At 22.8% G+C, this 27,030-nt stretch overlaps 3 protein-coding genes across 7 annotated transcripts in view; 1 reads left to right on the forward strand and 2 right to left on the reverse strand.

The window, feature by feature from the left end:
• Positions 1 to 161: 161 nt before the first annotated feature.
• On the reverse strand, positions 162 to 15,185 carry LOC127280870 (transmembrane protein 184B). Of its 2 annotated transcripts, none has more exons than XM_051304179.1 (6): positions 14,876 to 15,185; positions 11,521 to 11,730; positions 9,146 to 9,740; positions 6,842 to 7,083; positions 6,449 to 6,533; positions 162 to 2,960 (listed from the first exon to the last, which is right to left on the reverse strand). In XM_051304179.1, exons 2-6 carry the CDS (start codon positions 11,722 to 11,724, stop codon positions 2,785 to 2,787), a joined length of 1,302 nt encoding a protein of 433 aa, XP_051160136.1. In that variant the 5' UTR covers positions 11,725 to 11,730; positions 14,876 to 15,185; the 3' UTR covers positions 162 to 2,784. The 2 variants fall into 2 exon arrangements, with proteins under 2 accessions (XP_051160136.1, XP_051160137.1); XM_051304180.1 differs by lacking the exon at positions 162 to 2,960 and adding an exon at positions 4,644 to 5,552 and having other exon boundaries at positions 14,876 to 15,184.
• An 856-nt stretch (positions 15,186 to 16,041) lies between these two features.
• LOC127280841 (signal recognition particle receptor subunit alpha homolog) lies at positions 16,042 to 25,005 on the forward strand. Of its 2 annotated transcripts, XM_051304131.1 has the most exons (8): positions 16,042 to 16,280; positions 16,660 to 17,029; positions 17,281 to 17,322; positions 17,487 to 17,631; positions 17,711 to 17,849; positions 22,489 to 23,072; positions 23,289 to 23,703; positions 24,279 to 25,005. In XM_051304131.1, the coding sequence occupies exons 1-8, from the start codon at positions 16,164 to 16,166 to the stop codon at positions 24,402 to 24,404; spliced, it is 1,938 nt and encodes a 645-aa protein (XP_051160088.1). In that variant the 5' UTR covers positions 16,042 to 16,163; the 3' UTR covers positions 24,405 to 25,005. The 2 variants fall into 2 exon arrangements, with proteins under 2 accessions (XP_051160088.1, XP_051160089.1); XM_051304132.1 differs by lacking the exon at positions 17,281 to 17,322.
• LOC127280846 (ammonium transporter Rh type B-B) overlaps positions 24,962 to 27,030 on the reverse strand; it is a 43,567-nt gene continuing 41,498 nt past the window's right edge. For all 3 annotated transcript variants that reach the window (XM_051304141.1, XM_051304140.1, XM_051304142.1), the window contains one exon: positions 24,962 to 25,451. In XM_051304141.1, coding sequence (XP_051160098.1) covers positions 25,300 to 25,451 — 152 coding nt within the window. In that variant the 3' untranslated portion in view covers positions 24,962 to 25,299. The remainder of the gene's footprint in view (positions 25,452 to 27,030) is intronic.

Consider the following 27,030-nt stretch of genomic DNA (forward strand, 5'->3'; position numbering starts at 1 on the left):
CCTGGAAAAGTTCTGAAATTTTATTTAGCAAAAGCGCTAGACTGTTAATTTAATAAATTAATTTAGAAATAAGTCAATATTTTTTTTTTTTTATTAATATAATATTTAAAAAAAAGACAAAATTATAATTAAGAATAAATTAACATAAGAAAAATGATACATTAATATTATCAGGTATCGATAGTTTATTTATATCTGATACATTTTTTTTTAATCCGTTCATCACTCACTCCCTCTTAAATTCCATTCATGTTTTTCATAGATCAAAATTATTATAAACAAAAAAAAAAAATTTTTAGTATCCATTTTTTCTTAGTTTGTTATTAAATACAATCTATAATAACGATATTTATATATATATATATATAGTATATACATTTAATATTTTATTTTTTCAATCTAGGACGCGAATGTAGTTTACTGCATCTTTCGAATCACATTTTTTTTTTCTGGTATAATGAGAAAGTTTGTTGACAGAAAAGGCTCTCAGATCAAAATATAAAAAATAATTTTTTCGAAACCAAAAAAAATTTCGTAATGAACGCATATGAAAACAATATAATAATCTTAAACTTGTACATATATAGAACACATTTATATAAAAAAATAACTTATTATAAATTCTACGGTATAATAAAATTGTCACTATTTCAAAAGTAAATAAGTACTGAGACGATGTCCAAGTCCCGAAGCGTGAAAATTGTCAGTGATTCGTCGTGAACAGAAAATAATATTTTTTTTTTGTTACAATTAACACATTGGCTGTCAACATCAAGATTTTTTGCAACACCAAGAATTCGTTTTTTTTTTTTTTAAATGCTTTAGCCCTTATAATATTAGAGTAAAGAGAAAAACTTTTATAAAAGTATTATTAGGCTTTTGATAATATAGTTTTCAAAATACATTGCAAAAAATTTAAATGCCTCGACTAAGCGTAATTCGGAAGTTGTTATTATGACATGAAAAAACCACGCTTCGATAATAAAAAAAAAAAGGTTTTTTTTTTCTTCCTTCAAATATGAGTATTATTTGTGTAAAAAGTGATCATTATGCTTTATTCGAGTTAATGCTTATAAAATGAAAATTTTTTGAAAATTCTTTTAATTGCTATTATCTTAAGGTAGTTTACCTGCAACAATAAGATACAACAAAAAAAAAAAAAATGTTGAAAATTGAAAAAATTTCAAGAAAAATTTTTTTCTTTTATTATTTGTTTTTTAATTTCTACTTTTAATGGGAAAGAAAATATAATTTTCCTTTTTATTAAACATCAAAAATTTTACGTTTATTTATTTTTTATTAAAATTTACTTTATTTCAATATTTGTTATTTTGTTAATATTTACAGAAAATTTTATTTTCTTGAATTTTTTTTTTCGAAATTTCAACGAACGAGATTTTTTTTTGCAATGAAATAAAATTAATTTTCTTTTTTCAATTTTTCGCATCAACTGTGGCAATTAAACTTCCTTAATGGGATTTTTCATTTTAATTTCTTAATATACGAACATATTAAGTCTATATATTATCATTCATAGCAAATATGGACAGATTTAACAATAAAATGTGAAATGTTTTTTGTCAGTTATTTCAAAAACTAGACAATATTTTTCCAAATAAAAGAAAAGCAAACAATTTTACTGTTCATGAGTTTGTATGCCATTCATAAAAAAAAAAAAAATATAAAATAGAATCGCATTAGAATTACAGAAAAAAAAAATTTTCTCGATGAATTTGAAATTTTGCACATTCTGAATTTAAAAAAAAAACATTGTACCAATATTTATTCTAATTTAAGAATAATATTTTTTATGTATTTTAAAATTTTAATTCTAAATTAAAAATTCAAAATTAGAATTCAAATTGTGCAAAATTATTTTTAATTTAGAATTTGTCATTTATTTTTTGAATCGTTTAAAAATGAAAATAAAATGAACATTAATTGCAGCTGCAAAGTAATAAAGGAAAAAAAAAACCAAATGCACTGCATTATAGAAGCGTTGCCTATTTAAGAAAATTTTAGGCATAACAATATTATAAATACGAGGCAGCCGACGTGTTAAAACTATAATCTTGTGGCACCACACCCAGAACGATTAACACTGCTTCGAACGTATGAGCGTATTAAAATAAATATTTTCTATACTATTTCACGTTGCGTTATTTAACGATTTTTTTTTTAACATGAATATAACATTATGGATTATAATACGATTCATGATTCGAATCTGTTTCAGTTTTGTTTTTTAAATTTTCTTTTTTTTTTATATATATATAATATATTATTTTTTCATTATGACAAATATTGCAATTGAGAAAAAAAAAAATTCAAAAATAACAATCGATGTATGTACATGAGATAAATGTGAGTTTACAAATAGTATTTCGAAAGCTTCTGCTGTTCAATTGCAAAATTATTAATTTTACAGATAGAAAATTTTGTTCGAAAATTTAATTTAGAAAAAATAATTAAAAAATTGACAAATAATTTTTTAACAAGTATTTAGTGGATTTATAAATACGTGTTTAAATTTCTAAAATATTTTCAAAAAAAAAAAATTTCTCTTGTAAAATTTTTACTTTTGCAATTAGAAGATGATTTTTTTTTTGTTTCTTTAGTTATAACCCGAGTTTTGAGTATAATTTGAGGTTTATTTGCTTTTTTAGTTGTATAAGATAAAAATCATTCAGACTGCGCGCACAGTGAGAAGACAATGTCTTCGAATTTGACAATTAAAATGTTTCTTTTATTTAGTTATTTTAATTTTTTTTTCTTTTTTTTTTTTTACTGAAATTCCTCATCACTGCTGAGTAACATTGTTTTTTCATTATAATTTTGTGAAATAGTTGCGACACGTTGATGCGATGTATTGCGTCTTTGAGGTGGTGGAACTGGCATATTCTGTGGATCATCTGGATCATAGCTGGAAACTCGCATACCTCGTTGACCTTTCGTACCTCCTAACATTAATTTTCCATCATTTCACGCAAATATTAGTATTATAATAAGTACTGTTCAATTTCTGACAAAAAAAAAAAAACACTGTACAAATTTAAACGCCCGACAATTCAAAAGAAACAAATTTTTCTAAATTTAATATCATCCCATTGGACTTTTTAGAATTTAATTCAGTTTTTGTATTTTTAAATTTAATTTGAATTTAATTTTCAAGGACATAAGCTCAAAACTAAAAAATACTTTAATATAGAGAATTTTCAATAAAAATCATTGGTTAAAATTTTCATTTTAAAGAATTTTATTAGATATAATTATTTGTCAAATTAAAAATTTGACTGAATTTATTTTTAAACGAATTTTTACATAAACAGATATTTTTGTTTGAAAATAATTTTTATTTTACGAAATTTCTTTTTACTCAACTTTTTATTGAAAAAATTCTAATTTAGCAGAATTCTTATTCAACAAAATTTGAAGTGATTCGAATTTTTAAATGCCAGAATTATTTCAATTCAACGAATCTTCATTTTGGCACAAAAAATGGAAATTCGACATTTTAAGAATTCTATCAAATAACAATTTGTATAAATAAAAATTCGGACAAATAAATATTAGATGAATAATAATTGGAAATTTTTAAATTTTTAAATTCGAATCAGAATAAGCAGAATAAAATTCTGCTAAATTAATATTCGGTTAAATTAGAATGTTTTAAATAAAAAGTTGGCTAAAGATAAATTATGTAAAATAAATATTCGATATCTAAAAATTTTTTATAATTTTTTTTATTTTTTTTTTTTTGTAAAATATAGATTTAAAGTAAATGAAGTGATGAAAACTGATACTTTTTTATTTAATAGAAAAAGATAAGAAATAATAAATAAAATACATGATTTTAAAATTCACCTGTAAAATAATCTAATTTTGCGATTTTTATCCATTAATATTGTAAGAAAGGGAAATCATTAAATAAAATAAAAACTTACCAAATATAAAGTACTTGTAATTAATTTTTAATTTTTCTTAACACTTCTTTTTTTCTTTCTTCTTAATAAAAATAAAAAAATTCCAACAATAAAAATGAGCACTTTGCTGATTTTCATAATTTTTAATATTTTCTATTAAATTAAAATGTGTCAGTTTCCAGCACCTCATATACTTTAAAACCATTATTTTACAAAAAAAATAATAATTTTAATAAAAATTCTTTTCATTTTATGATCTTGATTCCATTTAAATCATTCCTTCAAAGTATTATAATTTTTTAAAATTAGTCGGCAACGACTTTAGTCGAAATATAATGAAATGACTCAAAAATTCGTCAAATTTTAACTCGAAAAATGAAAATTTACCTATAAAAATAAAATAAAATCCTTCACTAATTAGAAAAAAAATGTAATTTTAAACATTTTTTTGAATTTTTGAAATAATTAATAAAAAAAAAGCTCTTAAAATATCGGAACACAAATATTCTCAACATTAAACCTGTCGGAATTTTCGTGGCGTCAAATTAAAAATCATCGAATTTTAATTTTTAATTTTAAAAAATCTTGTCACAAAAGTAAGACATTATTTGTTTCTTTTGATATTGTAAGACTTTTTGTCATGCTTTATGATAGTCCGGTAGTTATAAACTTGGTACAATACAGTAAGAACTGACTATTATTATTATTAAAATTATTATTATTATTATTATTATTATTATTATTATAATTCTCTTACATTCCAACATAAAACTATAGATTACATCAGTATAATTACCAGCGACGCAAGATGATATGTGTTTGTTTAGCATTGAAAAATCTCAGGTTACCAAAAAATGCATCATGCAGTATCCAAAGGAAAATAAGGAAAGGGGAACAAGACATAAAAGCTTGGGCTAACGTGCGAGAATAGATAATAATTAGGAGATGAAAAATGAAAAAAAATATATATATTCTTTTGTTCATTCGCAAAGAAATTTAATTTAGGCGTGATTTGTTTATATATTTAATATATATAAAAAAAGCAATAATGGATTTTTTTTAGAAAGTGAATTAAAAAATTGCCCGAGTGAATGTATTTCTTCTTTTTTTTTCCAAGTTAATTGTAGAAGGAGACATTTGTCGGCTGTTATTTATCGTCATTATTTAATATATATATATTTAAAAAATATTGAAAAGCAAGCGTCACAAAAATTATACCGTTCCGTTTACCCTCTTTTTTTTCTATTTAAATTATTTATTTACTTTATAAGCAAACGTTATACGCTTAAGTACTATTTTTTTTTATACAATAAGGCTGGTTAAGTCCTAACGGAGATACCTTGGACGGTTATTGTCAGTATTTCCATTTTAACTCACAAAGGAAACTGATTTTTTTTTTCGCAGAAAATCAAATGAACGTCTGCGTTGTTAAATCGCGTACAAAGAGATTAATCGATAAAATAACTTTTTTTTTCTGTTTTTTTTTTTTTGGTGACTTTTTTTTTTAGATCATTTTGGTTCTCTGCAAAGGACGAGTAAAAGTCCGTAGTCCAATGTTTTCTTGAAATAAAAAATTGAGATGCCTTGGGGGCACTTACAGCTTTTCGTAGGACAAGTTGGTATTGACGTCTGAAAAACAGCAAACAAATCCCTTCAATGTGCTGTGGACACCCCTTTTTTTTTGTAATTAATCTTTTCATTCCTTTTTTTTCAAGCCGTTGAGTGCCAAAAAAAAAAACTGTTTTTTCCTCGTGAAATTATTATTTTTTAAATTATCTGTGAAATTTTTTTTTTTTTTTTCTAATTTGCAGTGTTTTAAGCGTGTGTTATACAATTTTATTTTGTACACCTTTGAACAACAACTCCAATCAGAGTTAATCCGATGACAATTATTATCATTTGCAGTGATAATCTGATTGCAAAATTTTATTAAAAAATTAAAAAGTAAAAAAAAAAAAAACAGTCAGCGAGGGATAAAAATTGCAAAATATATTTACAAATGCGGCAATAATGAAAAAAAATAAGGTAATTTAAAAAAATAAATTTAAATAATGAAAAAAAAAAGAATGTTGAAGCTCTTCAAGTTCTAGCTGACTGTTTTAGATTAATTAGTGCGCTGTGAATAATGCTTTTGTGCTGTTAGTGAAGTATATTTCAAAAAATATTTTTCTAGATTATGAACAAAAATGAAAAATTCATAATTTTGAATTCTATTTTTTAAAAATTTATTTTGAAAATAGATTTTTTATTTTTAAATGAAAATATTTAATATGGCAACTTTTTTTTTTTTAGCAAGGCAAATTAAATAAAAAATAAAAAAATATATTGAAAATATGAGATTCAATATAAAAATGATTAAAATGAATGGTATTTTTTTTTTTTCATTCGTTGCACATGCTACACTGAATCTGGCTATTTTATTGGCATGCCACAATAAAAAACTTTGTACAAAAAAACTATTTTTAATGCTTGAATAATTTAAATTTTATCTATACAACAATTAAATTTGTCACATTTATACTTACCAGAACTGTATTGAGTATATTGTTGATACTGCGGATGAAAATTATGGATGGCATCAGTCATAATATCTTTTGGATTCATCGTCTCCTGTGTAAGAAAAAGAAGAAAAGAAAGAAAAAATAATTATTAAAAAATTAAAAACAAATTTATTCCTAATAATAATAATAATAATTAAATTAATAAAATAATAAAAGAAAATTGTCTTTATATAATTATATTAAAAAACAGATTTCATTCATAAAAAAATTTCGAAATTTCCATTAAAAAAAAAATGTAAACAATTTTTCTTTAAGTGGATAAAAATACAATTTGTTTATAAAATATTTTTTTTTTCTTTGCAAATTGAGTGGAAAATTTTGTAATTAAAGTAAATGGGATAAAAAAAATTTGCACACCTTTAGGCTGCTGCTAATACTTTGCATTGTGACACTTCGTCCCCTCGAGTCAGTGACGCAACCAGCTGCATAAACTTGATATGGAAAAGCATACCGTAGGGCAATTGCGGCGAAGAGCATCTCAATGCAAATCAAAAAATTTTGATAGCCAGCTGACACAGTACCAGCACTTGTCGATTGTTCTAAACTGTTAATAACAGGCGAAATAACCTGAGCCTTTTCAAAAATAGCCAACAGCACACCTGAAATAAAATTTTTTTTTTTTTTTACAATATTTGAATCGCAAAATTCTTTAATTGACAATTAATTTAAAAAATTTTCTTAAATTATTATTAAAAGGTTGCCACAAGAATAAAATTTACAATTTCTCTGAGATTAAAATTTGTTTTTTAAAAAATTAAATTCAATGAATTATAATGTAATATAATAATATGAGATTAAAAAAACGATATTTAGAATTTGAATTTTTCATCAATTAAATTTTTAATAGTTTCAGGGTTGACACAAAAATATTATTTTGTTTTTCCCTGATTTCTAGTCAAAATAAAAATTTTTTCCCTGATCCTAATAAAAAAATTTTAAGATTGCACAACTTTTTCGACTTTTTAAAATTTTTTTAAATTGAATTATTAACTTGAATTGTTTGCAAAATCATTCATTTTCAATAACTTAAAACAAAGTATTCGAAAATTACCATGATTTAAAACAGTTCTCAATTGAAAATTCATTAAAATTCAATTATTGTCTAAAGTTTTTAAAAAAATTTCACTATTTCAAAATGAACGTTTCAATTAATAATCTCATGAAATTCAATTATTATTTCTAAAAATTTTAACTGGAACTCTTCTTCTAAAATACATTTATTTATAAATTTTTTATCTAAAATTCTTTACTTTAATTATTGTTTAAAGCTTATGAAATATCTACAGAAATTCCAAATTTACGAAAATTTTAATTAAAAATCTTCTGAAATTCAATTAGTTACAAAAAATTTTAACTATTATTCTTCCAAAACAAAAATTTTTAACTTCAATTTCTTTTTGAATTAATTATTTCTAATAACTTTAATCAAGTTTTTCAAAAATTCAATTACATAAAATATTTTTTAACGATTAATTCTTTAAAATTAAAATTTTATTTATGTAATTTTTGAAAAATTTCAATAATTCAAGTACCTATATTAAAATTTTAATTGAAATTTTCAAAAATCGAAAATTCAATTTTTAAAAACATTTTTCAATTAAAAATTCTCTATAATTCAATTATTTTTAAAAATTTTATTTAAAATTCTTCGATAAATTAATTTTTTTTTTAATTAGGTACTTTAATACAGTTTTTCAACAATTCAGGGAAATAAAATTTTTTTTAAATTAAAAATACTCTAAAATTCTATTATACTTTAAAGTTTGTAAAAAAAATTTTATCAAATGAAATTAATGAAAGTTTCAATTTATAATCTTCTGAAATTTAATTACTTCCAAAAAAATTTTAACTCAAATTCTTTAAAACTCAATTATTTTAAAAATTTTAATTAAAAATCTTCTGACATTCAATTATTTCACAAATTTTTATTAAAAATTTTTCTTTTTTTTCAATATAATATTTCAATCAAATTCTTCGAAAATTTAATTATTTAAATCATTTTCCGAAATTCTGAATTCGAATAATGTGCATAAATCAGACTTGAAAAATTTTCTTCATTTTAATGAAACTTTAAATTATTTTTCAAAATTTGTTCTGAAACTGAATTTAAATCTTGAAAATTTGTCTGAGTTTAATTCGGTGATTTAAAAAGAAAAATAATTAAAAAATTTTATTTAATTTCTATATTAATAATAATAAAATATTTATCAACGCTAATTAAATTTATTCAAAATAAAAAATTGACTTTTTAGACTTTTCTTGTAATGTAAACCGACTAAAATGACTTATTTTTTCTTTCAAAAGTCGAGCCTAGGCCTACAATTATAAAAATCAAAGACAATAACTTTAAGAAGCAAAAAATTTAAATTGAAAATTTCGAAAATTATAATTTTAGTAGCATTTTTAGAAATTTGATATTTTTCCAGTACTTTTTATAAAATTCCCTGACCAGTGGCAACCCTAAGTTTAAAATTTGGGTAAACTGAATTTTTGATAAATTAAAATTTTGGTAAATTGAAATTCGGATAGTTTTTCCCTGACTTGTGGCTAACCCCGTTATTTTAAAATAATTCAAGAATTTTTTTTTTTTTTTTTTACTAATACCCAAATAAAATGAATACATAAATTATTTTACAATGAAAGTGAAAAATCGAAAAATACCTTGCCAGAAGGACAAGAAGATGACACTCTTGACAGTGCAAAATTTAAGAACCGGATCAAATGGAGTGAGTAAATCTCTTGTTGCAAAATAAAAGAGAAATAGTCCATATAAGGCAAGTGAAACGCTGATATTGTAGATGATTGTAATATAAATGTAACCACCGTCAGGTGACCAATCACCATCGCGATAATGTCCAAATGCCTGGAGAAATATTATGACAAACGCCATAACTGGTTTAACCAAACAAAATTGTAATGTCGCTTGTTTGCAAAATCTCAAAAAACCAATTGTATATGTTTTTCCAACTAAAAAACATGTTCCATAAAGGCAATTCGATCGTATTGGTTTGCCACGTATCTCAGACATAATGTTACCTTCACCGCCAAGATATTCGTAGCACAATGTCAAGAAATTATAAATGACAAATGCCTCATAGCAATCTCTTACTGTGAAGAAATAAACATAATAACTCTCGCTATTAAAGAACATCAATGAAATCCACGAATATGTCCCATAAATTGGTACAATGAATAAAATTCTCACTATCCAACGTTGTTCCGTTGGATTTGTGTACCACCTCAGGTGCTGATAAATCTGTGAAGAAACATTTTTTTTATTTTTTATTCTTATTCATTCTTCAAATTAAATATCTACATAATAATAATAATAATTATTATTCAGGGATGCCACAAAATTTTCATTATAGTTTTTTCGTGGATTCCAGACAATATTTTGTGTTTTTTCCTGACATTTTTCGAATTTTGTTCTTCTTTTTTTTTTTATCAAATGTGAATTCTATTAAAATAAATTGTCAAAAATGAAAATTATGTTGAACAAACACAGTGTATAAAGTGTAACACAAATTCTTTAAAAAAAATTCAATTACTTATATTTTCAAAAAGTTTTAATGAAATTCTTTTTAAAAATTCAATTATTTTCAAAGTTTTCAATCAAATTTTATGAAATTTCAATTACTTACAAAATATAATTTAAATTATTATTATTTTCAAAAAAAAACTTAATTCGTTCATAATTTTGAATAAATTCTTCGATAATTGCATTATTTTTGCAATTTTTAGTTTAAAATCTTTTAAAAATAAAAAAAGTCTTAATTTTTAATTGCAAAATTTTTCAATATTGATTTATTTCTATTAAATCTATATAATTGTTATTTATAAAAAAAAAGTTAACTAAACATCTTTGCAAATATCATTTTTAAAAAATGCAATAAACTTCATCAATAATTTAATTATTTAAGCAATTACCAAATTAAAATTATTGCTTTTAACGCAATTTTAATTTTTAAAACTCAATTATTATTAATAATTTTAAAAAAATCATCTTCAATTCAAATTTACGAAAAATTCTTCGCCAAATAATTATTTTTTATTAATATTAGTTTTTCTAAAATTTAATTATTTAAAATAATTTTAAATTTCCTAAAACCCAATTATTAAATCAATTATTAAATTGTCTAAAATTTAATTAATTATAAAAATCTTAAAAGGAACTAATCGAAAATTTAAGTAATTATAAATTTTTATCTAAAATTCTTTGACAAATTAATGTTTTTAAATAATTTTGATAGTTTTTTTTTTAATTTTCTAAAACTCAATTGTTGTTAAAAATTTGTAGAAAAAAATCTTCAATTCAAATTTACAAAAAATTTCAAATCTTCTGAAATTTAATAAATTATAAAAATCTTAATATAGGAACTATTCGAAAATTTAAGTATTTATAAATTTTCATCTAAAATTATTCTCCAAATCATTAATTTTAAATAATTTTAATAGTTTTTCAAAAATATAATTATTTAAAAAAATTTATAATTAAAAATTTTCTACAATTTAATTATTGTCTGAAATTTGTATGATGTTGGAAAACAGAAATTTAACAAGGCAGTTGTATGAATTTGAATGAATTTTGACGATGAACAATTTTTTTAAATTACATTTTTAATTCTTTAGATTTGAATATTTCCTCTTAATTTTGAATTTTTGCCGTTTATCTTAAACTGTAATTTTTATAGTATTTTAAACGATAAATATTATTTTATAAAATTTTAATAATTTGTAGTTTTGTTTTAAAATTCAAAGAAATTTAAATATTTTCAAGATAAAAAAAAAAATAAATTCATGAAGAATTCAATGTTTTTTTTTTTTGATGGACAGTTTGATTTTTAACATATGAACATGTTAGGTACCTTAGAATAGCAAATCTAGGTTTACAAAATTTTTCCAATACTTTTTTTTTTTAAATCCCTGACATTTTCTTGATTTCCCTGACTTGTGGCAACTCTGATAATAATAAATATTATTATAAATGATAATTTATATTGTAATTGAAGAAAAAAAAAAAAATTGTATTTACGTACTTGTTGACATGTTAGGAAAAGTGCTAATGCTACGAATGCTCCAGCGATGCCCTGGGCTGCTTTTGTTTGTAGAAATATAGGAGTGGGTTCGATATTATCGCTTTTTGCCACCATAACATTCATCGCATTTATCAATGTTGCCGTCGTGGCATTAACTGCAGAAGCCATGGTTGAAGGAACTCCTGGTATAGTACTAGTTGACATGATTGTCTAAAAAAAAATAATAATAATTTTTATAAAATTTGTTATATTTTAACATTTACGATAATAATCATGTAAATAAGGAAAATTGTTATTAAAAAAATTTTTTTTAACAATGCTTCTTGATTAAAAAATTAATTAATTAATGTCAATAATAAAAATTTGAATAATATTTCATTTATAACATTTTAATATTATTTTCAAATTAATTTTTAATTACGTCAGGTGAAGTTCACACACCGTTTATGATCAACGATTTAGAAAAAAAAAATATATTTCTGTACAAATTATTATAATTTTTTTGTTATTTATTTAAACATTTTTTTTTATTATCAATTTTTACAACATTTCTTGATAAACAATTTTTAAAAGAAAAATTTCTAGGTAAAAAAATTAATTATTATTTTCCTAAATGGAAAATATATTTTTTTTTTTCAGTAATAGTTGATCATAAATTTTGGTGAAGTTCACCAATGTTTTAAAATTAAAACAAAAATAGAGAAAAATATTTTTATTAACAATATTTATTTTTAATGTTTTAATTAATAATAATTATATAAAAATAATGGAACATTATCATTTAACTATTATTAAATTGTATATTAATTTATTATTTTAATTTTAGATATTTTTTCAATTTTAATTGGAATTTTTCCTAATTTATTCGAGATTTTGAAATTAAATTGTAAATTTAGTTGTACAAGTATTAAATTATTAATAAAATATGATGTTTATAATGTAATTTTATTTATTTAAATAAATTACAGCAAAAATTACCTATTAATATTTTATTTAAAAAAAATCTTTTTCTATAATTTTCCTTCATCAATTCAATAAAAATAATAATAATTAAATTTTTTCAAAAATTACTTTCTTTAAATAAAAATTGAAAATCAAAATTGAAAATAAAAAAATTTTTAAGAAATAGAATTTTAAAAAATGTGAAATATTTCAAAAAATTATCCTCTCTCTCTTAATTATAAATAAAAAAAAAATCCTGATCAATGTTTTTTTTTCTTTTCTGCTCTCTCTCATCGCTGTGAAAGATTGCAATTTAAAGATGCGAGCAAATAGAGCAAATGTGAGAAACTTGTTTAGAACCATTGTTTCCTTTTGCGGGTCAACTTTTATTTAACATTTTCCCTTGTGTTTCACTTTCCTATGACGCTGACCTTCCTATATATATAAGCTAAACGCACGACCAATCAATACATTTTATGATCAAGTGAAACAAATATACAACTTCAATGAGAAGTTAAAGAGAGTGAAAGTAACACGTATTGAATATATATATATTTTTTTGTATATGTAATAGGTTAATGTATATATATATATATATACATGCATATATGTGCTTTAAGTTTTGAAAGTTTTAAATTAATGATATTTAAGAACACATCCTCCTTCCGCGTGTTACATTTCTCTTGAGTTACTAACTCGTTTATTGCAAATTAAATATTTTTCAAATTCCTCATTCAAATTATGTAAATAGATTTCTTTTTTATAATGATATTTAAAAAAAATGTAATTAATTTTCAAAATAAAAAAACGCAAATTTTAGAAAAAAAAAATTTATCAAAAAATATTTTTATTATTAGTATATTTTATATGATTTAATTTATATTCATAATTTTATTTTATTAAATATAGTTTTTAAAGTGAACCAAAAGTTCTGAACATTCAAATGAACGAAATATTTTTTTAAATCTATAAATATTATTAAAAAATTATAATGGCAATTTAAAATAAAACAGTAAATTAAACAATTATTAAATTAATAACTTCTTTTTAGATATTTAAAACAATATTTTGTAATAAAATTCTTACTTAAAGAAGATGCAAAAAAAATTTCGTTCATTTCAACGTTCAAAACTTTTGGCTTATTTTTTAAAAAAATTATAATCATAATTTTATTTTATTAAAATGTTTGTTTTATAATAAACAGTTTGATGATGTATGAATGTGGAGCATATCTCATAATAATAATAATAACAACAATAATTGACCTTCGTTAAGAGTGACCACTATATGGAAATCAAGTTTCTTTATAACAATTCTGTTATTCTTTTTTTTTTCCTTTATTAAACATGAACACAATAAAAATGCGTTAATTTAAATAAAATTTTGTAACCCGGTAGTCAATTTAAAAGAAAACATTGCTTAATGTAAAAATCGCAAATTTAAAAAACGTGTCTTAAGTCACAACAAAAAAAAAATTAATAAAAATAAAAAAACAAAATAATTAAAAAATATTTCGAATTTTTGAAAATAAATACTAAAAAAAATTGAAAAAACAAAAAAATAAATTAGTAGAAAAAATAAAAGACAGTTGTTTATGAAATAATAATGTTTAAAATGAATTTAAATTTCTTATCACTTTAAATTACTTCTTTTATAGAATTTAAAGTAGTTTTTTCATAGATACGTAAAACCTGTTGCAATCAAAAATGAAAAACTATTATCCTTGCGAATTATTTTGTTTTTAAAGAACACTTTCCGACTATTATAATTAATTAATGTTTCGAAATACACATACTAAAAAAGCCCCAGGCAAAACGTATATTTGGATAAATATGACTAATCGATAAAACTTGATAGATGTCAAGTTCTTATCTCACTAACACCTATATAAAATGAAACAATCTCATTTACGATTCGAAGAAGTTCAAGTACTCTTTATGTATCAAAAAGATAATTACCATGACAATCGTAATTAATTACACTGTACTTAAACACCTCATTTAAAATAATAATAATACCATAAAACAATACAACTTTCTTATGGAAAAAAAAAACGTTCAATTTAATCGAAAATACATTTTTTTTTACGTTCGTATCAAAACAGATTGCGTCCAATAAAAGTGAAATGTCAAAATATATAATGCAATTTTTCAAGAATATTTCAAACTATACAGCTTGTTATTTATATTAATTTAAAAAATAAAACAGCCTGGCTGATGTTCGACTACGTTCGTTTAGAATAGAAATCAATATTCACAACAACAACCTCCATTTCTGTGCCAGTTTCATTTTTTACGGACACATCGATATCTCATTATTTTTCTACATATGAATCATATAAATTTATAAAAAGAAATCTTTTGGGAAAAAAAAAGAGAAAGGACAAAGAAGAAAGAGGACAATATCAACTCACCTGCTGTCTGATTCCGTGATTCTTGACAGCGGACGGACGTAAGGTCCCAATTTAAACCCAAAGGCAATCTACAACGCGTCCGACACTTTTGCAGATGTGACCTTTTCTTTATAAAACACCTATTAATCTTCTTTTCACACACAATTTTCGTCTATAATCACCGCACTTCACTAATACCTAACATTTTTAAAAAACTTTTCTGCTTTCTAGCAGATGGGAAACAGTTGAAAATTGACAAAATATCGCGGAGCAAAACAGCTTACTACAAATACACACACACACATATACACTCACACATATACAAGAAAACTGTCACTATCTTTCTTTTGCCTTCATCTCTCCCTCTCTTCCTTCTCGAAATAACTGGATTTATCATCAGATTGAAGTCTCATGTTATTTTATATAGGGTTTTAAGACCCCTTTATTATTCAATTAAATTTGTATTAATTATTTATTATTTCTATTTTTTATTTGTTTTTCTAACTTTTTAGAAATAAGTTTTTATTTTTTATCTATTTTTTTTGTGAATTATTTACGTTTATTTAGTTATTGACGTTTCAATTTGAGGTTAGATGAGGTTACAAATGAATGACATTTTTCAAAGGAATGTAATATCCTTCATGAATATTATATACTTTTTTTTATCCTTCTTTTTTTAACATTTATAGCTTCCCGAGTTTATCTTTGTCTTTTCACTTTTTCTCACGGTCGAAAATGTAATTTTCTTCATTTTTAAAGATATAATAGCGAGTGCGCAACTATCCTTCAGGGGCGCATCAAGGTTATTGTATATTATATACATATACATTTTTTTTTATATAAATTACGCATATTTTAAAATTTATTATATTTGAATAGAAATAGAATTTTCGAATTCTAAAATAGAATTTTTAAAAAGTGGACTAATAAAAATTTATTCTTTTCATTTTTATTAAGAAAAATAATGAAAATTTAAAAACAATACTTTTAATTTTATAAATATTATGTTAATAATATTTAAATAAGTAATAAGTATAAGTAATTAAAGATTACGGTAAGTACAATTTTTTTTTAATAATCATAATTTTTTAGAAAAAAATTTTTTTTTTTAGAAAAATTTGAAAAGCCCGCCTTTTATGTTTTGAAGATTGGTAAGCTTGACGATTGCTGTGTGTGTAATGATCTGACGTGTACAGACAAAATTTAACACGAGACTCAATCTGTCACAATCTGTGTGTGGTACTGTAGGTTAGGTTTCTTAATTCGTTTAAATAATAAATAAGTGTCTTGTATTTTTTGTTTAGCAACAATGCTCGATCTTTTTACAATATTCAGTAAAGGTGGAATTGTGCTCTGGTGTTTTCAGAGTACATCACAAATTTTTACACCCAGCGTTAATGCACTTATTCGAAGTGTCATTTTACAGGTAAGCCATATGATTACCTTGAAATTGAACAGTATGGTATAGTGAATATTTATATTTAAATATTGCAAATTAAAAATGCAACTAAAGTCTAATGTAACTACAAGAATTGCTCAATTTGCAAGTTTTTTTTTTAAAAACCGAGAATTCTTATCTCATTTTTTCGATTTTTTTCCGTTTTTGGATAATGTTTATTTTTATTATTATTATTTAAACACGTGATGTTAAAAGCATATTTTAATTTAAATATTGAAATCTAAATTAAATTCTGATGAAATCGGAGTTTTTTTTTTTTAAATCTGTAATTACTTTTTTATTCGAAATTATTTGGAATTAAGTTTTTGAGAGAAATTTTTTTTGCAAATACTACGTTTTTTTTTAGGAACGTACAGGAAATCACACTTACGAGCATGAATCGCTTCGTCTTCAGTATAAGTTGGATAATGAATTCGAATTAATATTTGTCGTTGCGTATCAAAAGATACTTCAACTTTCGTATGTTGATAAATTTTTGAATGACATTCATTTGGAATTTCGTGATCGTTTCAAAAATGAATTACAAAATTCTCAATGGTTTCTTAATTATGATTTCAAAAAGAATTATGACAATATTTTACTTTCTGCGGAAAATTGGGGAAAAACGCAGGCAAAAATTCCAAAACAAATGCGAACATTTGACGAAAGTTTCAAGTCAAAAAAAACTGTAGCCAGTATGATTGAAAGGAAAGATGACAAGGAAAATAAAAAACAAGGTATTTTTTTTTTGATATTTTGAAAAAAAGAAATAGAAAATATGGCTTATTCTTCTCTGACGCTTTTTTTTTCTTAATTTTTAAACAGAAAAATCGTTACGAAAAAATTGTTTTCGTTTCGTTTTTTTAACACTCTGTTTAAAATTTCGATTATTTAGAATTTACTTTTTAATAATAATTGGGAAGTTTTTTTTTTTGGTAAACTATTAAAATTACTAATGAAGAGGGAAAATGGTGTTTTACGCTTGTAGGTAAAAAGAAGAAAGGGACCAATGCTGCTGAAGATGATTTGAGTAAGTTTTTTGTATTCTAGTGAATTTTTCTAGTTACTCTGCTTTGATTTCGTAGATTTAGTATTTTCCTATAAATTATTGTTCTTTTGTTTTGTGTACAAAATGAAATTTTTGTAAAAATATTTGCACAATTTTTGTTATTTAATTATAATTTTTTTTTGCAGTAATTACACCAGAAATTTCTCATATTGAATCGATGAAACCAGTACAAAATACAGTAAATGAAGATGACACTGAGGATGTTATGTTAATGAATCGAATGAAGCTCGCTCAAAAGTTTTCTGGTCAAAAAAAGAAAGCTGATAAACAGTGAGAGAGAATTATTTCATTGATATTTTCAAATATTAAATAAATTACAAATTTTTATTTAATAAATATCAAATTTTAGAAAAAGTCCAAAACCCGAAAAAGCAGGTAAGAAACCACGTGTTTGGGAATTGGGTGGTACAACGAAGGATCTAGCGACATTGGAACGTACTAAAGATAAACCGGAAGATGAAAATAATTATGTGCCAGCTGATAAGACGGTAAACTTTTTTTTATTTTTAAAAATTATATATTCATATTAAAGATGCAGTCAACCAATCTTAAAACTATACAAAATGACGTTTATTTAATTGTGCTTTGTTATAAACTATGAATTTACCTTGATTTTGTTTTTATAAGTATTTAATTTTTTTTAAATATTTCAATTTTTCTTTTATGTGCAAAAAATTGAAAGTTGTACTAGATAATATTAGGTGAGCTCAAAAATGTCCGAAGTAACATTTTTTTTTCCAAATATTAGTATTTTTCAATTAATTATCTTCATTTTTTAAAAATCTAAAACAAATTTTTAATCTTAATATTTTCCTGTTAGAATTTGGAAAAAGTAAAAATAGTGCAAAAAAATTTACTTAAAATTTTTCCAAAAATTAATGTATTTTTTATTATTATTATTTATTTTTTTTTTATAATTCACATTTTCCGGCCACAGATTATACGACTTTTACCGACTTTTTTTTTTACATTTTTTACAAAATTTTTAAACAAAACACGTCTTTTTTTAGTGTACAATGGAGATGTTCTTCAGATCTTCTTTATTTCAATTATTTAACAAATTTTTAACTCAAATTCTCATTAAATTAATTATTTTCAATAATTTTAATGAAATTCTTCACAAATTCTATTATACTATTTCAGGCCTGAGATTATTCGACTTTTTCTGATTTTTTTTTCAAAAATACGACTTTTTAGACTTATTTTTTTTACAAAATTTTTAAACAAAATGCGTCTTTTTTAGTATAAAATGCAGATCTTCTTAAAATCTTCTTTATTTCAATTATTCAACAAATTTAGAACTAAAATTTTTTTCTAAATTAATTATTTTTAAAACCTTTTAAAATCTTAATATTTTTAAAATATTTCATCTAAAACTTTTTGAAATTTAATAATTTTAATTCTAACTCTTTCGAAATTTAATTATTTTAAATGATTTTTATAATCATTCTTCAAAAATTCAATTATCTGAAGGCATTTTTTAATTAAAAATTTTAAAGCTCAATTTTTGTCTATAATTTCTAATAAATTTTTCATCAACAGAAATCACCAATAAATTTCAATTCAAAATCACTTGAATTCAATTATTTTAAAAAATTTCAATTTAAAATTACTTAAAATTGAATTTGGGTAAGTGCATCAATTACAGCGCGTTCATAAAAAATAACTATTATTACTATTATATTTAATATAACTGTTGCAAAATGATTTAAATCTTTTTTTCATACCATTAGTAATGAAGATGTACATTTAAACAATTATTAATTTAATTATTTGAGATCAAACTTTTTCCCTCGCCGTAATTGAAATATTTTTAAGATTTCCATTGGCTCCAATTACGGTGGGCAAAGTATCTTCATAATACACGTAATTTTTGTCACCATAATTGGTACATCGTAACTGATACAAACGCGTTGTAATAGAAAATTAAGGTATTAGTTTTAATTTCTTATATTTGTTTAAATAATTGATTTTTAAAAAGTTTAACCATTTTTTTATTGTCTAAATAACATAACCTTTTAGTTTAATAAGACTTACAAATTAACTTTATACTATAGAAATGGCAAATTTTTTATTTCAAAGGTATTTTGACTCAAATCGCGCCGTAATTAGTGCATTTACCCTATTTTAAAAAATAACAATTTAAAACCTTATAAAATTTAATTATTTTTAAAATTGCAATGGAAATTAGTAAAAAATTTATTAATAAAAACGGATAAAAATCAAATTCTTTTTAATAATTTTAATATTTCTTGAAAAATTTTATTATTTAAAAAAGTTTTGAATAAAAACTCTAAAATTGAATTGTTGATAGAAATTTAAAAAAATCAGGAAAAGAAGCAGGCGCAAAGCACCTACATATAGGGTTTCGTGGCTTTTTAAATTCAGATCAGAAGTTATTTGTACATAATAAATAATTTATAATTACATTATTTGCTAATTGCTATGGTTGCTATGGTAATGGTTGTCATGGAAACGGTTGCCATGGTAATGGTTGCTATGGGAACTGTTGCCATGGTAACGGTTGTTATGGAAACTGTTGCCATGGTAACGGTTGTTATGGAAACTGTTGCTATGGAAACGGTTGCTATGGAAACAGTTGTCTTGGTAACGGTTGCCATGGTAATGGTTGCTATGGGAACTGTTGCCATGGTAACGGTTGCTATGGAAACGGTTGCCCTGGAAACAGTTGTCTTGGTAACGGTTGCCATGGAAACCATACGAGTGTACTACGGACAGACGGACGCCAAAGCGAAACTATAAGGCTTTCGGCCCTGGGCCACGAAACCCTAAAAAAGCTACAGCAGTTTAAATTTGCAAAAAATTCATTTCAAATTTAAAATCGTTTACAAATCAATTATTTAAAAATCTGTAAAACTTAATTATTGTCTGAAATTTTCTTGACCATTAAAACTAAAAACTATGGCAAAATTTTAAATTTGAATAAATTTCTTAAATCAGAGTTGAAAATATTTTTAAAAAATTGAACTTTTAGAATTTATTTTTGAAATTTTGTCCTACTTAATTAAAATTTTGAAAATTTGTTTTAGTTCGATTCTGATATTTATTAACTAATTAAATTTAATTTTAAAAAAAAATCGACTTTTTTTTTTTACTTTTTTTGGCATGTAAATCGAATAAAATGACTTTTTCTGCGCCTTAAAGTTAATCAGAGGCCTGCATTTTTCAAAATAAATTCTAAATACAAGGAATTAATTAAATTTAAATTACTGATAAAATATGTATAAGAATAATTTAACATTTAAAAAGTTTGAATTTTTAAAATATATAATTAAATTATAAAATAATTGTATTTTATATAATAATTGAATTTATTGTAAAAATAAGAAATAAGGGTCAAACCATTATATTTCAACTAAAGTGGTCGCTGACTAATTTTTAAAAATTATAATACTTTGCAGGAATGATTTTGAAGTTATCAAGATCACGAAATGAAAAGAATTTTATTAAAAATTTAAATATTTATTGTAAAATATGAATTTAAAGTATATGAGGTGCTAAAAACTGTCAATTTTTTAGCCATTAGAAAATATGCAAAAAAACATAGAATTTACCATAAAATAAAAAAAAAATTATTGGAATTTACTAAGAATGAATAAATTTATCATTATCAATTGATATAATTATTTAAAGATGTGAAGTAATATATAAAATATGATTTCCAAGTGCACCTGTCAAATAACCTAATTTTGCGATTTTTATTCATTAATTATAAAAAATAGAAAACATTAAATTAAATAAAAACTTACCAAATATGAAGTTCTTGCCATAAACTTTTAGAATTTCTTTGCACTTTTCTTCTTTTCTATTCATAAGTATGAAAAATTTAAAAAATAAAATAGCTACTTTGTCTATTTTCACTATTTTTGAAAGTCAATAACTTTCTTGGAGAAAAATGAAAAAATATGGGGTTTCGAAAATTATTTAAATACACACTACATATACATTCACTGAAAATTTCGCATTGGTCCCGAAGCTATTTTCGAAGATAAAGTAAATTAAAAATTTCGTATTTTTTAGGCTATATTGACATGGGTTTTAAATCAATGTGAAGGTGGTTCAGTGGTGACGACAAACTTCACATTGATTTAATACCTTTAAAACCCATGTCAATATAGCCTAAAAAGTACGAAATTTTTAATTTACTTTATCTTCGAAAATAGCTTCGGGACCAATGCGAAATTTTCAGTGAATGTATATGTAGTGTGTATTTAAATAATTTTCGAAACCCCATATTTTTTCATTTTTCTCCAAGAAAGTTATTGACTTTCAAAAATAGTGAAAATAGACAAAGTAGCTATTTTATTTTTTAAATTTTTCATACTTATGAATAGAAAAGAAGAAAAGTGCAAAGAAATTCTAAAAGTTTATGGCAAGAACTTCATATTTGGTAAGTTTTTATTTAATTTAATGTTTTCTATTTTTTATAATTAATGAATAAAAATCGCAAAATTAGGTTATTTGACAGGTGCACTTGGAAATCATATTTTATATATTACTTCACATCTTTAAATAATTATATCAATTGATAATGATAAATTTATTCATTCTTAGTAAATTCCAATAATTTTTTTTTTATTTTATGGTAAATTCTATGTTTTTTTGCATATTTTCTAATGGCTAAAAAATTGACAGTTTTTAGCACCTCATATACTTTAAATTCATATTTTACAATAAATATTTAAATTTTTAATAAAATTCTTTTCATTTCGTGATCTTGATAACTTCAAAATCATTCCTGCAAAGTATTATAATTTTTAAAAATTAGTCAGCGACCACTTTAGTTGAAATATAATGGTTTGACCCATAAATAAAAATGATTGAATTTATAAAATCATTAAAATTTAAAGATAATTAAATTAAGTATATAGGTACCTAATAATTGTTTTTTAAAAATATAGTCGAATTAAAAAATAATTAATTTATCAAAAAATTGAATATTTTAAAAGAATTTAAATTTTAAATTGATTTTTTAAAGAAGTGAATTTGTTTGTAAATGAATTAATACATAAATTTAAATTTTATTCTCAAATTTTAATCAAAAAACAGGTGAAACATTTTTATAAAATTTTTTTAATTGTTTTCATATTTCTTTAAATTTTCCAGCTAATAGGAATGATGAAGGGTGGAATTAAAGATTTAGAAGTGGACAGTGATTCGGAAATGGAAATTGACGAGAATGATGATGATGATGATGATGATGTTGATAATAATGATAAGAATAATGATAAAGTGAAAGTAAATAAACCGACAGTACAAAAGAAATCAAGTGGAATGTTTTCTATGTTTAAAAGTCTTGTGGGAAATAAATCATTGAAACACGATGATATGCTTCCTGTACTTGAGAAATTTAAAGATCATCTTATTTCAAAAAATGTTGCATCCGATATTGCGGGAAAATTATGTGATTCTGTTGCAACAAAACTTGAGGGCAAAGTACTTGGTACATTTGAAAGTATTGCAAGTACAGTGAAAGCAACACTCACCGATGCATTGGTACAAATTTTATCGCCAAAACGAAGAGTCGATATTTTACGTGATGCTTTTGAAGCGAAAAAAAATAATCGTCCCTATGTTATGGCATTTTGCGGTGTTAATGGTGTGGGAAAATCGACAAATTTAGCAAAAATTTGCTTTTGGCTGATTGAAAATAATTTTCGTGTTTTAATTGCTGCTTGCGATACATTCAGGTGTGTGAAAATGCATATATTTTTATTCAGTTTTATTACTTTTTTTTTCCCTTGTACCAAACAAAATTATTTCTCCAAAATTTTCATCCGAAATAATTTTTTATTTCAAAGAAAGTTTGAAACTACAAAAAAAAGTCCTTTGCCCACATACCCTTAAAGAAATTAATTTGTTTTTCACTTATTAATTGATGTTAATTTTTTTTTTTTTTTGTTTAGAGCTGGAGCTGTTGAACAGCTGAGAACGCATATGCGTCATTTGAATGCATTGCATCCAGCGGAAAAGCATGGAAATCAAACGATGGTACAACTTTATGAGAAGGGATATGGAAAAGATGCAGCGGGCATTGCAATGGAAGCAATTCGTTTTGCTAAAGAATCGCGATTCGATGTTGTTTTAGTTGATACCGCGGGAAGAATGCAAGACAACGAACCATTGATGCGAGCTTTAACTAAATTAATTAAAGTTAATGATCCTGATCTTGTTCTCTTTGTTGGTGAGGCACTTGTTGGCAATGAAGCTGTTGATCAATTGGTCAAATTCAATCAAGCCTTAGCTGATTACAGCAGTTCTAATGATCCTCATATTATCGATGGTATCGTACTGACTAAATTTGATACTATTGATGATAAGGTAAGTGAGAGATATCATTTTATTTCTTTCTTTTTTCCTTCTTCTCGCGACAAAATTTTCATAATTTCCATTGGGACGCATAAATTGAATTGGAAATTTTTGTATTTCAAAAAAGAAATCTTGTTAACTGCGAATTTGAAAATTCTTCTAAAAAATAATTATATCGAATAAAATTTTTTAAAATAATTAAATTCTAAATAATTATGAAAAAATAGAATAGAAATAAACAATACAAATATTATTTTTAATATTAAATCTTCATTGATGTTTTGTCCCCTTTAATAATAAATTATAATTTCTTTTAAAATTTTGGGCAATTTTTTTATGACAGGTAAGATATATCAAAAAACATTTTTAACATTTCGAAACCTAATTATAGATTAATAAATTCTGATCAGGAAACCGGCACACCGGTTTCGAAACGTTAAAGATGTTTTTTGAGATATCTTTTCTGTCCTAAAAAAAATTGGCAAAATTTAAAAAAATATTTTAACATTAACTTTTAATGTTAATCCTCTTTTAAATTTTCAATTGATAATTTCATGTAGAAAATGATTTCTTTTTGTTATTTTTAGGTTGGTGCAGCGATTTCGATGACATATATCACTGGCCAGCCAATCGTTTTTGTTGGAACTGGTCAAACCTATACAGACCTTAAATCATTAAATGCAAAGGCTGTGGTACACGCTCTGATGAAGTAAATCATGTTCCACTATTTAAATTACTGAATACATTCGCATTATTTGCTAAGAATTACGGAAAGTTTAAGTATATAGTAATTATAGATAAAAAAAAAAAAGTTTTATTGCTTCTATTATACGTGGAGGGAATTTATATATATATATTAGGAAGATTTGCTTCATATTGGGGTAAGATTTTTTTTTTGTTTATTTTGTATTTTATATACCAATGTTTTATTTATTGTATAGATAGATTGATAAAAAAAAAAATTAATATTTAATATAAATAGAAAATTTTTGTCAAATTAAAAAGTTCAAATTCACTTGTTACTTTTTCAATATTGTCATTGTGTTCTTCACCCGTGTATAATTTTCTCATTGAACTTTTTAATTAGAAATTAATGCTTTCTAGTTTATTAAATATTTTTTCATTATGTGTAAATTTGTCTACAATTTGCGAAGAGGGGGGGGGGGAAATTAGTTTTTCTTTAGACTGAGCTACTTTTTTTTTCCAATGAAATAAAATGATTGTTAATAATATTATCGACACGTTGTTATAAATTGTCTTTTTATGAAAGTAATATACAATGTACATTTTATTAAAAACATTCATAGAATGATATACACGTTGATCGTTTCTTTTTTTTTTTTTTAAACTAAATTATAACAATAAGTAATATTATTTATGATTCATTTTTTTTTTTAAATCTACTTCTAACTTATGAATTTAAAATGAAATAATTTTTAATTTAAAAATATGCTCTTTAGACATTTTACGTTTTTTTTTTCTAAATGAAAAATTTTGTTTTTGCATTTTTTTTCCTTTAAAAAAAAAAAAAAAAAAAATGGAATTCAATATTACAACTCGAGTAATGTGGAAAATTATTTTGAAATACGGGAAAATGCGAGTTAATTTTCAAATGTGTCCCATTGGCATTTGATCTCGCATTCCATCGGAGTGTTTTGAAACCTCACTCATTGATTCTTCTTCCAATTCCCAGTGCACCGCGTCGTCGAATTTTTCATCTTCCTTTATCGTTCCACAAAATGACATTCGAATAATTAAACCTAAGTGAAACAAAAATTTCAATATTTTAATAATTTCTCTACAAACATTTTTGTTTTTCCCACTAAAAAAAAAAAAAAAAAAAAAAAAAAAAAATAATGCCGCTTAAGGGGAGGGACCGGTGAAATTTCAGCCTACTGAAGTTATTATTGTTAAAGAGTGTCAATTTTTTTTCTGGCATAATTTAGGATCCAAAATTATTATAAATTATTAAAATTTAAAAAAAAAATTTTTTAGCCATTTTAGAAAATTTATTTTTTGGAAAAATTAAATTTCTTTAAATTCCATACGATTGATTGTTTAAAATCGTGAAAAAAGCGTAAAAAAAATTCGACAATAAAAAATAATGAAAATTGTGGAAGTAGTTGAATTTTTTCAAAATTACCACTAAAATTGAAAGCAATCAAAATTGATCTTGTTTAGGGGTAATAATTTTTTTCAACATTTTTTTTCAACCAAAAATCTTATTCTACTGAGAAAAACAACAAATGGTAATTTTTAACAATTTTACAAATATTTTTATTTTTCAAAATTTTCATTTTTTGAAAAAATTGAAATTTTTCAAAATCCATACGCTTGATTGTTTAGAATCATGAAACAAGCGTATAAAAAAATCGGCAGTCAAAAATAATTAAAATTGTGAGAGAAGTTTAAATTTTAAATTTTCGAGAATTTTGAATTTGATTTTAAAAATTATTAACAAATTTATAGTTTTTCAATTTTTCATGATATATTATACATTTAAATAATTAATATTGTCAGAAAAAAATTGACCACCCTTAAACAGCTTCAATTTTGATGTGTTAAAATTTCAGCGGTCCCTCCCCTTAATTTATTTTTAGTTACCTAAAATAATTGTTTTATTTTTTAATAAAAATTTTTTTGATTGTAAATTCAAAATTTCAATTCAACTTTCTATTTGTTGAAATTATTAACAAAGATTCTTCACTAAATTAATTATTTTCAATAATTATATAAAATTCTTCACAAATTCAATTATTTTAAATTATTTTTTAATTAAAAATTTTATGAAATTCAACAATTGTTTACAATTTAAAAAAAATTATCAAAAATTTTCAATTCAAAATCACTTTAAATTTAATTATTTGCAAAAAATTTCAATTATTTTCAATGATTTTTATAATATTCTTCGAAAATTCAATTATTTGAAAGCATTTTTTAATTAAAAACTTTTGGAATTCAATTTTTTTTATGTGATTTCTAATAAATTCTTCATCAACAGAAATCACTAAAAATTTCTCTTATTATAATTATTGTATGAAATTTAATACAATCTTTTGAAATTCAATTATTTTCAAAAATTTCAATTAAGTGCATAATTGTCACGTTTCTTCAAAATTGTTATCGTTTTTTTGCAAATTTGGATAGAATCTAATTCTTAATATATTTTGATAAAGTTTTTACTTTTAGTTATTCTTAATGATAGTGTATTTCACAGATATAGCTAATACACATAAAATCGTTCAAATAATTACAATTTATAATGATTTTAGTTTAAATGAATTTTTGTGAGTCACTCGGTATAACAATTTTCTTTTGACAATGTCTCATTAATTTTAC

This window comes from Leptopilina boulardi, unplaced genomic scaffold, assembly GCF_019393585.1.
Source record: "Leptopilina boulardi isolate dan_hultmark-lab unplaced genomic scaffold, ZJU_Lbou_2.1 LbouV2_255, whole genome shotgun sequence".
NCBI classification, from domain to species: domain Eukaryota; kingdom Metazoa; phylum Arthropoda; class Insecta; order Hymenoptera; family Figitidae; genus Leptopilina; species Leptopilina boulardi.